Genomic DNA, 17,356 nt, shown 5'->3' on the forward strand with positions numbered 1-17,356 from the left:
CCATACCTTGGTCAATTCTAGAGCTTTAATGAAACCAAATTAATCCACCATTGACTCTCAAGTTTTTCCTATCTTATCGAGAAATTCCTTTCTCCTACTAAAATTCCAGTTTTACGATGCTCTATTTTTCTTTCTCTCAATTCTTTATATGTCTCTCTTTTACGTTTTTTCTCTTTCTATTTTTCCTTTAATAAGCCCTCTTTTTTTAATTAAAATCTATTAGAAGGTAACTACCTAGATAATGTTTCCTTAAATATCTCAACTTTTAAAACATAATTGCTTCATTCAAAACTATTATCTTTTAGCTTATTTTATTTCAAGTACAGGCCTTTACTTCTTACACCCCCTATTTATAATTTTTGCATCGCAAAACACAAAGGGTAAAAGACATTCTTACCCTCAGGCAAAAATATAATTCCATTAAACAAAGGTTTCTCATAAACCTTTCTCCCTGGGATTTGAACTCACATCCATTCAATCCTAGACAACCATCTTTACCAACTAGCCAACACATCACATTGAGAATATTACACATTACAATTTAACAATCATACAATAACATGTGTTGCGCTTATATCAACAAAGTAAATAAATAACATAAAAATTTATGTTTAAGTCAAGACTTGAACACATTTCTCAAGTCTTACAGGCTTGAGGTCAATGATTCACTCTACTACGAGAGTCTTGAAGGTTCAAATGTGTGTCCTTATGCCACCGTTCGTCTTATTTGTCTGTTCGGTCGAACTTGGAAGTTACCCATAGAAGGTATTCCGATGTCAAAGTCAATAAAGACTTGGTTGTTCAAGCAATTAATGGATATTAAATGTCATCACCTACCTCTTTATCTCAAACTTGTATTTATAGATTTCGATATAGGCTTTAGATTAACGACGACCTAATTACAATCCAATTGATTATAATCGTACTTTGTATTAAATTGATATTTGTTAGGGATAATTTCTTTGTAGGCTGATGATTTGGGCTCTTATCGTCGTCGCCGATCTCATAGTTATGTGCAATCGTGTTTGTGCTATGGTTGACTCAGTACGACCGTCTAATCCAAGTATGATCGTACAGTCATACGGTACATCTTATTCGTGGGATCTCCAAACACAAAGATTGAGTTACCATCACTTGTTTGTTTGCAAGTGGCTTAAATTCCAATTCCCTCTATGTTTCTAAAATCATATTCCTTCCCAAGGGTTTTGTAAGAGGATCTGTTAGATTTCGTTCTGACTTCATATAATCAATTACAATAGATCCACTCTTTAGCAACTACTTCACCAAATTATGTCTCAATTGTATATATGTATACTTTTTTTAGCTATAGTTATTAGCGATTTACAATCATAATGTATTGACATAAATGGGGTTGGTTTCATTCTTAGTGAAATTTGTGCTAATTTTTCAACCACTCAGCCTTACTACAAGTCATTTCAAGAGCAACAAACTCATATTTCATTGTTGATCTTGTAATAATTGTTTGCTTGGTTGATCTCCATGTAATTGAACCACCCTCAAGTGTGAATACATAACAACTAGTGGATTTCGTCTCATATGAATCAGAGATCCAGTTAGCATCATTGTAGCGGGAAATCCACTATATTCAATGACATAATTCATTGAACCTCTTAAGTATCTCATAAGTCATGCAAATGCATCTCAATGTTTCTGATTTGGACATTGAGTGTACCTATTTAGTCTACCTACTACATAAGCAATAGCAGGTCTTGAAAAGTTCATCAAATGTAGTAAACTCCAAGTTATCTAGGCATACTAAGGTTGAGAAATAGATTCTCTTTTTTTTTCATTAATTTAAAATTAGCATCATAAAGGGTACTCGCTAGTTTGAAGTCATAATACCCAAACTTCTTAAGAAGTTTCTCAATGTATTGTTATTGGAATAGTAATATACTATCTCTCTTCCTTATGATTTTAACACCTAAAATCACATTGACTTCACCCATGTTTTTCATTTCAAATTTTGATCGTAAAAACAATTTAGTTCTAGCAACAATCTCAGTAAAGACTAACATGACATCCACATACAAACATATAATGACATAATAACTATTTTTCAGATTTAGCGTGCACACATTTATCAACATCATTAGATGAAAATTCATTACAAAGTAACACATTATCAAGTGTTTCAAGCCATTATTTTAGTGTTTGTTGTAAGATCCTTGAAAATATTTGTTAGATACTAGAAAAAAAAAATTAGTGAATAGTAAAAAAAATTATTTTTGGAAAGGATAAGTGTTACACGTAGCTTTGAGATCAGATTTCACCAATTTGCAAATAAAAAATTATTTTTGTAATAGTAAAATGAATAGTAAAAATGAATAGTAAATTTTTTTACTATAAATAGCCAAGGGGGGGAGGCTGGAAATTTACACCAAAATTCTAGAGAAATTGTGAGAGAAGAGAGTTGGAGTAAATTCTAGTTGAAGAGGGGAAATTCTGGAAGTTTCCGGAGAACGGTTTGAGAAGAGGAAACTAAGTCTGGAATAGAGGTAAGGGGAGCTAACTTTGAGTATTTCCTTTTGTATTATCTTGAGTCTGGAATATGCTATATTCTGCTTTTGTCTGATCTTTAATCTTGAATATGGAGTATTTTGTTTCTGTATGATCTTGAAATTTAAATAAGAGTATGCTTCTGTGATGATATCCAAGTGTGATAGTTGTAAAATGTGATATTGATTATGTTATGCCATTTGTATGTTGTAGTTGTTTATTTTTTTTTATTTTGGAAGGATTAGAAATTGTCTAACCGGCTCTGCCAGATTCAATTTCTTGTTTCCCCAAACATTTTATTGCTTTCCTTATTTATTTTTATTGCATTTTTGGAAGGATTAGAAGTAGTCTAACCGGCTCTGCCAGATTCAACTTCTTGTTTCCCCAAACTATTTATTGCTTTACTTATTTATTTTATTGCATTTTTGGAAGGATTAGAAGTTGTCTAACCGGCTCTGCCAGATTCAACTTCTTGTTTCCCCAGACATGTTATTGTTCGCGTTATTTAATTATATTGTATTTTTGGATGGATTAGAAGTTGTCTAACCGGCTCTGCCAGATTCAACTTCTTGTTTCCCCAGAAATTTTATTGTTTTATAATTTTTTTTTATTGCATCTTTCTGGAAGGATGAGAAGTTGTCTAACCGGCTATGCCAGATTCAACTTCTTGATTCCCCTAAATTTTTATATTAATATTATTTTGATGGTAATGGGAGCTAATTATTTTTGTATGAATTTATTTTATAAAATATTTGCATATGAATGTTGAACTGGTGTGCTCTTGTGAAACTATTTTATGACTTTTATTGTATTGGGTATGGTGACTGAAACTGTGAAATTGTACATGTTGTGATGTGATGAATTTAATCTGTTCTGAATGAGTTTGTTGGCTGAAATTGATCTTGTTGGAAGGTCTGAATTAAGGGTTCTGAAATAGCTTATATATGGGTATTAAATAGATGTACAAATATTGTTTGAGGTTGCTATGAGAGGAAGTGAACACATTAAAATTTGGCATTTCAAATTTAGAGCATAAGAGAACATGGTAGATAATTTAAATAAATCAATTGTTAATTATTGAGGGCCTTTCTTTGTTGGTAGGATAGAGGAACCTTAAAAACCTGAGTTGGCACATCCCTGATCATAGAGCAGCCCTGGCCTGGTCCAGTCAGTTGTGACTAGTCATATGTGCTGGCGTCGAAGGTGAGTCTGATGCGTTCAGACATCTGGGTCCTCTCCGGTGACCAATTGGAGTAAAGAAAAATCTATACTAGAATGAAAATAAAATAAAACAAGTTGATTGTAGATGCATAATATTATCATGGTAAAAATTTCATATATATTTTATTACATTGAGCCCAGACTTTAATATGTAGTTCCTAGGATATGTTGATATATTTTGGTTGATCCATAATCTTTGTTTGGTGAAAATATGTTGAGTTATACTCGTTATGGGCAAAATGAGTTTATAATATGAAGCATGATATTTGGCAATATGTTTAATTTATTGATACCAAAACGGGTTATTATGAATTCATGATTAAAGAATGAACATGATTGAGTTAGGTGGATAAGAGGGTATGAATTGTTGGTTTTATGAAATGTTGGGGTGGATATGAGAAATTCATTACTTATGAAATGATATTACTACCGGGAGTAGTATGATCGAGTTATACCATGAGAGTTTGGTATGAACAAAGTAACATTGAGGTTTATAGAAGCAGGCAGAGAGGGGTCTGACCATAAGGCTTCAGAAAGTAAGACATAGTATATAAGTGAGGCTTAAGGAAGCAGGCAGAGAGCAGTCTGACCATAAGGCTTCATGAGTAAGCATGGTACACTTGTAAGATTTATGGAAATGAGAAAGATGATTTTGATAACGATGAATTAATGACATCGGAATAATGATATTTTATCAATTGCAAAAATACATGATTATAATATTTTTATTACAAGTTTAATGATTTTATGATATGGTTGGCTTACCCTTATTTGTTTGTACTATGATCATATAACTCATGTTATATGTGATTAGATAATGTTGCAGATGCGGTTGAAAAAGCTTAGAGATGAGAGAGATGCGGGGAAAAACTTTCAGGGATTTTTGTAAAAAGAATAAATTTGTATTGGGAAGATTATGTTGTGTAAAACTTATAAGTTGAAATTTCAATGTTGAAGACTATATTGTTTAAAGTTTGTATGTTTGGTATTGTACTTTGGAGTAATTGAAATAAAGTTTGATTGTTTATATGAGATATCAAATTAATTTAGTCTCTACTATCAGTAATACCCTTTAAAATATTTGGGTGTTACATTTGTTTCAACCCATACAAAAATTTTAAAAGTTTACATATTGTATTCTCTTGAATAGGTTCAACACACCCTTCAGGTTGAGTCATATAAATTTTCTCCTCCAAATCATCATTCAGAAAGGCAGTTTTAACATTGATTTAGTGTATCACTAGCTTATAGATAGTTGTTAGAGCTAATAATACTCGAATAAAGGAAATCTTAGTCATATGGGAAAAAGTATCAAAGTAATTTATGTTGGGTTTTTGATTAAAATTTTTTGCTACTAATCTTGCCTTATACTTCTTTATCGATCCATTAAGGTTATAGTTTTTCTTAAAGATCCATTTACAGCCAATGGGTCTTGATCCTTTAGGCAAATCTACTAAGGTAAAAGTATTATTTTTCTGAATTAACTCAATTTCAGTTTTAATGGCCTTATCCCATTGTTTTGCACCAAGAGCACTAATAGCCTCTACAAAGCTTGTTCGATCATTACCAACGAGATAAGTATAAAAGTCATATTCAAAAGAAGTTTCCTTCATCTATCTTTTACTTCTTCTCAAATCCTTACACATGGTAATAGGTTCAAAAGTCTCACTAACCTTTAAGGGAAAAACATGTTCAAAAAAATCAACATTTTTTGCCTCCACTATAGTATTACGCTCAATCACATCACTTTTAAGAACAAGAAACCTATAGGAAGTAATATGTTCAGCATAGCCTAAGAATATATAATCAGAGGTTTTAGAGTCTATTTTCATTTTCTTATGATCTGGTAAAATTACCTTAGCTAGGCCTTCCACACTCTTAGATATTAAAGAGTAGGTTGATAAGATTTCCGCAACTCATAGGGAGTTCTACCAGTTTTCTTATTAGATATCCTATTTTGTAAAAAAAACATGGAGTAAGAAGGGTTTCTCCCCAAAGGTTATCAGGTGCACTAAAGCTAATAAGCATGACATTTATCATTTCTTTAAGATTTTTATTCTTTATCTTGACTACACCATTAGACTCAGGTGAATATGGTGGATTTATTTCATGGATAATACCTTCTTTAACACAATATTCATTAAACAATACATATTCATCACCTCTATCTGATATAATCCTATTAATTTTCTTGTTCAATTGACTTTCTACTTCTATTTTATAAGTTAAAAACACATCAAAGGTTTCATCCTTATGCTTGAATAAGTACACTTTGGTGTATTTAGAATAATCATCTATAAAGGTTACAGAATATTTTTATCGCCTCTAAACATGGTTTTTCTCAAATTAGCTAAATTATGAATTAATCTTAACAATTCAGTTTAATAATAAATAACATGTTTTTTTTGTTATTTTATATTTCACACATAATCCTCTCAATTTTCTACTAGATAACATGTTTTCTTTATTATTTTATATTTCACCACCTCTATCTTATATAATCCTTTTAATTTTATTATTCAATTAACTTTCTACTTCTGCTTTATAAGTTAAAAACACATCAAAGGCTTCATCCTTATGTTTGAATAAGTACACATTAATGTATCTAGAATAATCATCTATAAAGGTTACAAAATAATTTTATCGCCTCTAAACATGGTTTGTTTTAAATTAGCTAGATTAGTATGAATTAACCTTAACAATTCAGTTTCACAATCTACTATACAACATGTTTTCTTTGTTATTTTATATTTTACACATATATCACAATTATTATTCTATTTATATCATGCATATTAATTAACCTTAGTCGTTGTAATTTCATAACATATTAGGAATTCACACGTCTTAATCTAGCATGCTACATATCATGATTCAACAAAGTAGGTAGAAGAACTTGATTCATTAATAATTTTGGAAATAATAAAGAGACCTTGATCATAGTATATCTTCCCCATGAAAACATTATTTTTTTGTCATAACAATATTGTCATATTTAAATAACACTTTAACCCTCATTTTTCAGGTAGCGTTACAAAGATTAAATTAGCTATAGTATATGGCATATGTAGCACATTACTCAAGACCAAAGTCTTCCCAGGTATGAGCTTAAGAAGAACTTTTCCATTTTTTTTAGGACAAGAATTTTCCTGGAATTACCAAGGTAAACATATTCTTCTTCATCCTCTACACTAGTGTAGGAAGTAAAAGCATTATGTTTGCACATGTGTTTAGTAGCACCAGAGTCTACTACTCACTTGCTCACATTAGTCATTAGATTTATTTTTGAAACAATCGCAACAATAGTATCTTTTCCTTCTGCTATATTTACTCTAGGAGGATTGTCGTTTTTTTCTTTAACATACATTATGGTGCATGATGGTCCAACTTCCCATATACAAAGCAATTTTTCTTATTCTTAAAAGTGGGGTTAGATTCATTAGGACGAAAATTTCAAAAATTGTTTTTCCTTTTGTGATTAGGTTTATTTTTGTACCTTTTTGGAGCAAGTTTGTTTTCTACCATATTTACTTTGTAGACAAAATTTTGGCCTTTAGAGTAACATACATTTTTCTGTTGGTATCTTCAATGATAATGTGTGTAATAAGCTCTGGAAGTGACATTTTTTTGTTTTTGTGTTTCAGTTTTTACTTGTAGCAGTCTAAAACAATGACAATTTCTTGATCAGGAGTCTAAAGCAAACTCATCAAGTATAACTATGTTCTCTACTTTGATATCTTCAAGCAACTTGTGGTACTCACTGATTTGAGTATTTATGTCTTAATCTTCAATTATCTCCCAACGGTAGTAATTCCCTATGACGAATCTTTGTCCGATGACATCTTCAGCAATATATTTGAGAATCAACGAATCTCAAATGTCTTTTGCTTCCATATAGGAACAATACACATCAAACAAGTCGTTAGACAATGTACTAAGTAAATTTTGTCATCATACTTTGTTTGCATGAATGAAATCTTCAACTCTTTTTGAAGGGATACTAGAGTCGGGTTTCAGAGACGAGAGGGTAGTAGGGTAAAGACACGTTCTTGTCATCATCGGAAGTTCTATCTAGAGACCTCAATTTTTTAAACATTTAGGAACGGTTTCGGAATGATCATCTAAGTTCCAAAAATAATGTTTTGATTCTTCGAATTTGGATTGTTGATGTCAGTCATAAGTCCTTAAGATTATTGTAAAAACTGACAAAATCACATAACACACATTTCTTTACCTCTCACATCTATCTGATTCTCTCCTTTATTTTCTTATTCTTCTATTATTCCGGGTATGTTTACTTTTTTTTCAGAGTTTTTTACTAATTTTGATATCCTCAAAAAATTTCAGGAAATTTTTATTATATCATGGAAAACTTGCGGAACTCATTACAGATAAATGCTTAAGAATAGTAAATCTACATCTCTAAGTCTAAGTAAATGTTTTGTTCATGATTTCGTCAGTTTTTACCACACTAAAGAAAAAACGGTAAACTATATACAAAGTTATAAATGAAGTAAAAAGGGAAAAGAAAAAGTGGAAAAGAACTCATTGGAAGCTCGAATTTAGAAGAGTGCGTATGCTTCTTCAATAAGCTTAATTTTACTAAATTACAAAATGGTCTGAACAATGACCTGTGACACAATCTAAAGAAAACAACATATAAAAGCCGAAACAAAACGAACACTAAATGAATGAGTTATATACATCAAGTATCTAAGAAAAGGAACCACACCACCTAAGAAAAAGATGAAAGAAAGTACTTTTCTCAAAAGCAGAGAGATAATTGAATGAAGATGAAAAAGAATCAAACACAAGCTTGGCCACCACCGTCACAAGTGCAACCACCGTTTCCAGAGAGAAGATCACTATCTTGTCTTGGTTTGGTGCTGAGGCAGCAACACATGAGAGCCACCACCAACATAAATCCCCATGCAGAAGCCAAAGCCTGTGCCCAGCTCAAGTAATTCTCCATCAAAGCTTTTACTTTCTTCAAGAACTGTCATGAATGAAATCAATAGGATATGTGGTAGCTATACCCTTTGGGGGAAGAGAGTAATGGTATGAACCTCATGAACATGAAGAATAAGATTATGATATTATGAGGTTTGAGTGAGACATGATGTCGCACACGGTATGAGTTTGAAAGAGTCTCAAATAACATGGGCCAACCTGTGAATGTTACAGGACCCACCTATCATCAGATCTTATTAAGCCACAAGTTTTTTTTTTTTTTCCTTATTGCTTTTCTTTATTAAAAATTATAATGTATGTAAGAGATACTAGAGGCAAAACATTTATAATATACAATTAAGGATAAACTTTATTTGATATATTGAATTGTGAGATTGAATTATATTTAAAAATTATTTCTTAAGATGATATCTTAATTACTTCAAATTTAATATTTGTTATTTATTAAGCTTGTTTTATTGATTGAAATTGATTTTTTTTAATTACTTATTAATATCTAATTATACACTTAAGACATATATATTTCAACATAATAAAAGAATATTGTAGAAATCCACTTCAACTTACATATGGATGTATTAACATTTAAAACCCATAATATTAATGTTTGGAGCTCTTTTTCTTAAGAATTCCTAGTGGACTTTCTTTTATTAAAAAATTGTCGTTGTCTAGTTGTAAAGTAATATTCACTTATTAAACTATAACAATATATTTTCAATCAAAAATGACTTTACAATGATAATATTTTAATTAAAAAAGTAGTATAAAATTGTCTTTCCACCCACAACCCGTTAAGTATATAGGGAATATTTTCTGATTAGAAAAGTTTGTGAAGAGTGTATATATCTAGCAATAAAACTTTCTTAACCATATATACCTTTCTTACTCTCCAATTACACGTAATGGTCACAAAAGTTGCAGTTCCACTTTATTCAATCACAGTTACTTTATGTTCAAAAAGAAAAATAATGCTTATTTAATAAATTCACCTTTTGAGCTTATCTTCCAAATAAATCTTCACACACTTTATTTTCCACCCTAAATTTGTTTATATATATATATATATATATATATATATATATATATATATATATATATATATATATATATATATATATATATATATATATTGAGTCTGGTGTACAAAAACATATTAGAATTCGACTCTTGAAGATTGAATTTTAACCTGCGCTTCCTTCTTTATTTTAATTTTTATGATAATTAATTTCTTTTACTTTTGAAAAATATTTAAAAGGAATTTTTAAAATATTGTGATTTTTCGTTTTTAATATAATAAGAAATAAAATTATAATCTTAAGAAAATTAATATGTGTTTAATCTTTAGTAATTATTTTATTAAAAGAAAAATTATCGTTATAATATTCAATTATTCTTCAAAAATATTCTTTCATCTTTTAATTTTTTGTTTTGTAAATTTAAAATAATTAATGATTCCTTTAAGTTTAATGTGCATATTAATGTTAGTTTTTTCTTTACTAGATGTATGTGACCATTGCTAAACATTAAAGTTTATAATAAGATTATAAATTTTTTATTTTACTAAAAATAAAATATATTAATATTTATTATATTAAACTTACTATTTACCTTTAATAATAATATGAGCTAAGAGTTTGTCATTAGAGTAAAATTGTTCAATAGTAGAATATTAACTAAATGACTATGAAGATTAAGTTTTTATTCCAATATTTTAACTTTAAATATTTCATTAATTTTATTACAAATTATAATGACAAAAATAGTAATAATAATAAATTACTCTCAATTATACTCAATATTCTATAAAATTTATTTACAGTGAAATTATCTTTTATTATGTTCTTTCTCCCTAAAAAAATTAAAATCAATCTCAATATTTTAATTAATTACATTAAATTACTTTACTTTATTATAAATTTTTATTTTTAAAATTTTTTCTACCCTTTTTCTAAGAAAATTGTAAAAGAAAAATAAAAAAAAATCAGAAGTTAGCATCAGGAAACCAAATTTTAGCTTTGTTTTTGTGCTGAAAGTCATAATTTACAATTAAGATATTCGAAAGTTGAATTCTAAATTTACACAGTAAACACTTCGAGTTAGAAAATAAGGTGCGGGAAAATCTATTTAGAGAATTTGTTTTATTTCGTTTATTTTGGTAAAACAAAATCTCTCTTTTACTTCTATTAAAAAAAATCAATCACCTTCTTTGTGATAAGTTGTAACGTGTAAGAGTAATTCTTTAAAAAAAACTATTTTTTTATCTATGGTCTGAACACTAATTTGTTTTCTAAATATTAAAAACACAGGTAGACAAGGAAAAAGTAAAAAAAAAAACGAAAACTTTAGAAGACCTTTAGGAGAATTTGTAGTCTGACCAGTAATTTTTATTAGTGGAAGTCTTTTACTCAGATAAATCTCCTCGACTTTTCCTTCGAATTAAGAGTTTTCCAAGTTAAAAGCTTCTTGTGTATGTTATTTTCCCTTCCTTGTTTGTTGCATTCCATTATTCTTCCCAAATTCACTTTTATTTATATCAAAAATGCGTGTCATTAAGTTATTAGTTCAAAATTATTCTACAATCAATAATAATTATAAACACCAACATAGACCAATTACAAAGTAATACGTAAATAATGTTAAAATGTTGTAAAAAAATATTGTTAAAATATTATTATTCTTTGTTCTTCCCAACAATTATCTTATTCATATCTACATCAGTTATGACAATTATTCATATAGTTGGACTTTTAAGAGAAAGAGTAACATAGCTAACAGATTTTACCTTAGGAATAATTCCAAATAATATACAAGAATTGACAATGGCCTTTTATTAATTATTAACATAATAAAATTAAATATATATTGAATATTATAATAAAATAATAATTTATGAAGTTGAAAATTGAGGATAAGAGAAAAGTGGAAGCGTCAAATTATCATGACCCATATGTTTCCTTCTGATTTACAGAAGAACAAGTAAAATGATCAATAGTCTAAATTGCACCTTATTATACTAATCTCTAAAGCTATAAAAACTAAATTAAGTTTCTAAAAAATTACAGAATTTTGTTTAAATTCCTGAAGTTATTCTTATTTTCTTATCTTAGTACTATTACTCAAGTCCCAAGAATAAAAGTAATTTTAATAACTCTTTTTCATTTGAAGGCAGGTTAGAAATACCTGACCCTCGGTGAGCTTGTGTATGCAACTAAGAAAATAAGGTAACAGCATGTAAACGTAAAACTAAATTATTAGGTAAAAGAGAGTCAATATATGTGATGCATGAACTGAAGTTCTACTCATCCACTACGCACTAATGCAAGCATTATACAATGCAAGCAACCATTTTTGCTACCTTAATCAGAATCACAACAATATCAAAATAAAAGAAACATAAAAGAACTTGACGTATCTTATGTCACCAATGTCTAGAGCAATTAAGAACTTTGACAACTAGAATGACGACATTCTCTAGGTTACAGCATGTATCAATATTTCAATGCTTCCTCTAGACATAATAAACAACGTAAACAGTGTACTTTACAAAAGCAAGATTCCTGAAAATTTACAATCTGCTGGTAGTTCCAATGGTTCGCAACTTCCTATAGAATGTTCCATTCCAATTAAAGGAAAATACTTCATAAAGCAGCAACACCTACAACATTTATGTCACATCAGTTTGGCAATCAGTGTCAGCGTTACAAAACACTATAGCATGCAAATATGTCGAAACCAAGAAGTTAGAATGTTGCTATTTCAAAAAATAAGGATCACAATAGAAGACATCACAATTATACTACAAAAACGGACACTGCGAAAGGGGCAAGGCATTTGAAGGAAAGAGGAACATGGTTATAAATAAGTAAATGGATAAGTTTCTTAAGCCGTAACCTGAAGAAATCTTAAAGCTAGCCAAAAGAAATATAAAATTCCCCCAGTTTACACCATATCAGATTAGTAAGCCAAGTTTCATATCATATCCATGACATCTGACCCCTGTTTCAGCCACCAATAAGGGGGGGGAAACTCCTCAGTGACTGAACAAAAGTTAAAGAAAATAGAAGAATTGAAATGAAAAACCAAAGGTTAGGCAATCAGACTATTGAGAACAACTTGAGTGCACATATCTCTGGGGATCATAAGTAGTTTATTACTTGTTTAATTTCATACCAAGGATCTGTTTAGACGAGGTTCTCCAGAAAATCCCGTCTAGGGGGAATATAAGAAAAACATGAATTTGACTTCTCCATAGACTAAAATTAGCTTAGCAAAAAATCAGAGAAACTATGAGAGAACTTCTACAAATTAGCTTATGGAGAAGCTAATTCAATTTTTTTTTTCTTATTTTCCCTTCTAGGAGCTTAAAGAGAAGTTCGTCTGAATAGACCTAAGCTTTAGGGGAAGAAAAGTGATAGTAGCATCAGACAGAGAGAGAAGATATTTAAGATCAAGTATGTTTTTAGTACTTTCAAATAAACAGATCGTTTTCTTCAGACCTGGAAATAAAATTGTCTCCTGTTGGCCCCTCATTTATGTAAACATGTCAGGTGTGGTTAAAAGAAAAAGACCACATCTGACACATTTTTCATCAAAAGGAGGCTAAAAGGAGATTATTCCACTGATGCACTAAAAGTAAAGATCTCTACATATCTAGGGACTACAAATTGAATCCTCATATGCGCCAACAAAAGGAGTTCATGTCCAGTTCTGAATTTTATGAAGTAAAAAAGAAAGCCTGTTTTACAAGCCTTGGAAGATGTGCAAAATAAATAAATAATAATAACAATACGTAAATTAAAGATACAGAACTAAAGCCATTACATTAATGGTCAAAAACATCCCTATTTATCCAACAATTTTAATAAGAAATAACTGGTAGCTCAACTGCGTCTCATAAATACTAAGAATGCAAAGAAAAAGAAAGGAGATTCTGTAATGCACTCCCTAGAACCCACCGGCTCTACAATAGGCTCAGTCCTCACTATCTTAAATCTTTCCTAGCTTATGAAACCCAAAACCTTCCCCATACCACCCCTCCAGTCGTTCAGTTATTTTCTCACCTCTCCCATGCAACTCATCCCCCCTCCACATAACTAACTCAACTGGCAGAACCTGTCTGGTCTCATGACCATAACCTTAATGTCTCGTGGGAATTACTCCCTTAATTATTGCTCTGAATCTCATTACTATAAGCATCGCTTACAGGTCTTTCAGAAGACCAACCTTTAACTTCCAATATGTATCATGTTTGTTAGACCTATCTTTTGATAGGACACATTCATTTAGAATGACAATTACTCATCATGTCTTCGATCATGTGATAATAAAAGTATGCGGCTTAAGAGGCTACACTTTCTACCTAACACCTATAATATATAAATCTATTTCTCAATCACTTCAATGTATGTATTAATTATACATGTTCTTCACATAAACATAAAATCATTAAGTATATTAATATGAACAAATGCTAAGGCAGAAAGCACTTACATCAAAGTCCAACAAATTTTATGTAAGCTAAAGTTCACTATAATTGCGCCATACTGCACGGAATTCTTCACGGAATGTGTTTAGACGAGCTTTCAAGTTTGGTGTTCTAAAGCTTGCATGTAGGATGGTAGCTGAAAATAGAAAAAGAAATAAACTCGAGAAAATTTCACGACTGCAAAAAAGATTGAAAATTCTCAGTATGAAATGTACCAAGAAGACCAATAGAAAGAGCCCATAAAACAGTCAGGAGACCAGCAGAAACAAACCAAAGGATGAAACTTGCTGCACAAAAAAAGGGGAAAGAATCATTAGAGTCAAAAATATCATCATACTGATAGCAAGGTTAGACAGCACATCCACATTACAAAAGATTGAAAGAATCCCCATTTCAAAGACTTCATTTACCAGAAGAAAATATCAAGACAAACACCCAACGTGGCCGACCACATATATAAATTGCTCTCTTGGCTGAAGGACGTCCACGAATAACAGGCCTGAAATTCAAATAATTGATAAACATGCACAAACCTCCAAAGTAAAAAGAGACAAAATTCGAATATGCTTACGTGAGAGGAGGTCTCATTTTGGCAGCTAAATGTGGTGAAAATTGCCTAACTGTTCTTGTTACCTTCTCACTAAAGGTACCTGCAAAGCTGCATAAAAACACCAATTACATTGATGTGAGAAATATGTGTGTGTGTGTGTGTAAGCACTTCCATAACATAATACTGATGCTGAATGAATGATAACGTCACAGTTAAAATTTCTCAGACTTCTACAGATTTCTAGGATTGAGGGTAGAATTTTTAAAATATTTTACAAATTATCCATAGGTAAGTATTAATGGCGAAATAATTGCTATAGCCCATCATCTGAGTATAATAAAATATCTTTAGTCAAACTCAACTATTAGAGTAGCTTGTTGTACTCAACAGCTGTATTATAAGTTATAACCTCATGGAGCTTTTTTCCTTCTTTTTCTGGTAACCATGAAAATATCACAGCTTCAGAAATAATTTTGCATTGCTGTTGAATTCAAATTTCTCAGACTTCTACAGATTTCTAGGATTGAGGGTAAAACTTTTTAAAATATTTTACAAATTATCCAAAGGTAAAATATTAACGGGGGGAATAATTGGCTAATAGCCCATCATGTGAGTATAATAAAATATCTAAAGTCAAACTCAACTATTAGAGTAGTTTGTTGTACTCAACAGCTGTGTTAGTGTTGTATGTTACAACTCCTTGGAGCTTTTTTCCTTCTCTATTTTGTAACCATGAAAATATCACAGCCTTAGAAATAATTTTGCATTGTTATTTTCCCCCTCTATATAGAAGATTAGTGCAGTGTTAGAGAACATAACTTTTTCTTTATATCCAAGTCGAGAACAAAGATACTAACACTATTGTCTCGAGTAGACCCAGAACATACACTAAAATCTAAATTTGATCAAAAGCTCTTGCTTTTCTCCCATACCTACCAACCTTTCCCATCCTGCAGAATAAGACCTATTCATTTGTCTGGTCATGTCACAAAAAGGAAACCAAAATCCAATGTGCCTCCCAAAGATATATGCTAAAACTACTGCGTTGATCAGTGTAAAAATACAAAAGTCACTAGCCTGCTATTACAAATAATGCGATAAAAGAACCTTAACGAAAGCTAGAAGCACAATGATCATGCAATTCATGTCACGTTAACTTTATGGCAAGATTGCTTATGGGTACTGAGAGTGCAGTTAAAGTCAAGCTATGTCATCTAGAAAATAAACCCATATATAAATTTTACCGGTTTACTCCATGCTTCTAATAAGTATGATTCTGCATAAAGAAACACTATGAACACTGCAAAGAGAATTATTCAATAATCTACCAAAGGCAGCTCAGAATTTCCTTAACACAACTACCACCCACAAAATATGGCATCTGTATCGTATCTGCCTAGAAGTAAATGGGATGAGTCAATATAGTAGTAAACTATTAGGGTGCTATTGGAGGCTCACATTAACAGTGTGCCAAGAGGGAAAAACATAAATCGAAAGTTTTCAGATTAATTTGGTTTTTAAATGGCATCAAATGCATTAAGCTCTAAAGTCATATAAAACCTGCCCCCTAAATACCACAACCCTTACCAAAATGTTTGAAAAATCAAATAAAATTCAAAATCAATCATCTACAACAATAGACAAAGATAGTCATTAACACAGCTTACCTGTCATTCAGAAAAGCAATGCTGAGTGCAGTAAGAAGTGCGGCTACAATAGCAAGCGGCCTCCGAAGAAATCCCAATACTACAATTCAAAATGCTAATAATGAGAGAAGCCATCTCCAAATATCATAATTTCAATAAACAGTATCCATGAAGCCCACTTACTGAGAACAGACACAATCAAAAGGAAGTAGTTGGTCCGGTAGCTGCAGCAAACAAAAACACAACCATCATTACCATTTCCCAGCCCCATAATACCTCTACTCTAATAATCCAAACCACAATATGTCAATAACAAGTCATCCCCAAATTTACAAAACACTATCCTATTATTAATCATCACATCCTCGTAACTCGAAATTCATCACGGAACCTTAAAAACAGAATAAAATAATTCCATAACGTGATCAGCCGTAAAACGTTTAAACAAGGCCAAAACAAGGAAAGATCGTAAAAAAAGAAAACATGCAAAATAAAAACAAAACGTAAAGGAAAATAAAATTCGTTGGGCTGAGCATCCGGTTAATCGAAAATTATGAAAATTGATGAATTATTGGGAGATAACGATGAAATTGAGAGGGTTGGGAAAGAGGAGGGACGGTACTAGTAGAGATTGCATTTGAGGCGGCTGTTCCATTTGGAAGAAGATCTGGGAACGGTAAATCGAGAGAAGAATTCCGACAGCGGGCGCGGCGGCGCCGACCAATCGACCTCGCGGAGAGCGTCGATGAGATCCTCAGCGGTGACGTTTCCCCAATCCATTATTCTCTCTCACACACACACTTTCTCTGATTGACGAAGAAAAAGTTCGTTGGAAAAGGAATTGAACGGAGGACGAAAGGAAGAGGAAGGAAAGTAGGAAAGTGCAAAGGAGTGAAGAAAAGGGAAATGAAGCTTGCGATTTTATTTTCTAACTTGTCTTCCTTCTTGGGTTTTGTTTGTTCTCAA

The 17,356-nt window shown here is 31.0% G+C and overlaps 1 protein-coding gene across 1 annotated transcript; it reads right to left on the reverse strand.

The window, feature by feature from the left end:
• Positions 1-11,983: 11,983 nt before the first annotated feature.
• LOC108329731 (PRA1 family protein A1) lies at positions 11,984-17,334 on the reverse strand. Its single transcript, XM_017564082.2, has 8 exons — positions 17,013-17,334; positions 16,574-16,614; positions 16,412-16,490; positions 14,766-14,852; positions 14,605-14,693; positions 14,410-14,481; positions 14,200-14,330; positions 11,984-12,364 (listed from the first exon to the last, which is right to left on the reverse strand). Exons 1-7 carry the CDS (start codon positions 17,168-17,170, stop codon positions 14,227-14,229), a joined length of 630 nt encoding a protein of 209 aa, XP_017419571.1. The 5' UTR covers positions 17,171-17,334; the 3' UTR covers positions 11,984-12,364; positions 14,200-14,226.
• Between the last annotated feature and the right edge of the window lie 22 nt (positions 17,335-17,356).

This window comes from Vigna angularis, chromosome 2 (assembly GCF_016808095.1).
Source record: "Vigna angularis cultivar LongXiaoDou No.4 chromosome 2, ASM1680809v1, whole genome shotgun sequence".
Taxonomy (NCBI): Eukaryota; Viridiplantae; Streptophyta; class Magnoliopsida; order Fabales; family Fabaceae; genus Vigna; species Vigna angularis.

What these genes read in the sequence shown, in the direction of transcription:
- LOC108329731 (XM_017564082.2), bottom strand. Translation starts at nt 17,170, where the DNA reads ATGGATTGGGGAAACGTCACCGCTGAGGATCTCATCGACGCTCTCCGC. An exon ending in TTTGATTGTGTCTGTTCTCA is followed by an intron (nt 16,491 to 16,573) that starts GTAAGTGGGCTT and finishes TTTGAATTGTAG; the next exon opens with TATTGGGATTTCTTCGGAGG. An exon ending in AAAATGAGACCTCCTCTCAC is followed by an intron (nt 14,694 to 14,765) that starts GTAAGCATATTC and finishes TTTGAATTTCAG; the next exon opens with GCCTGTTATTCGTGGACGTC.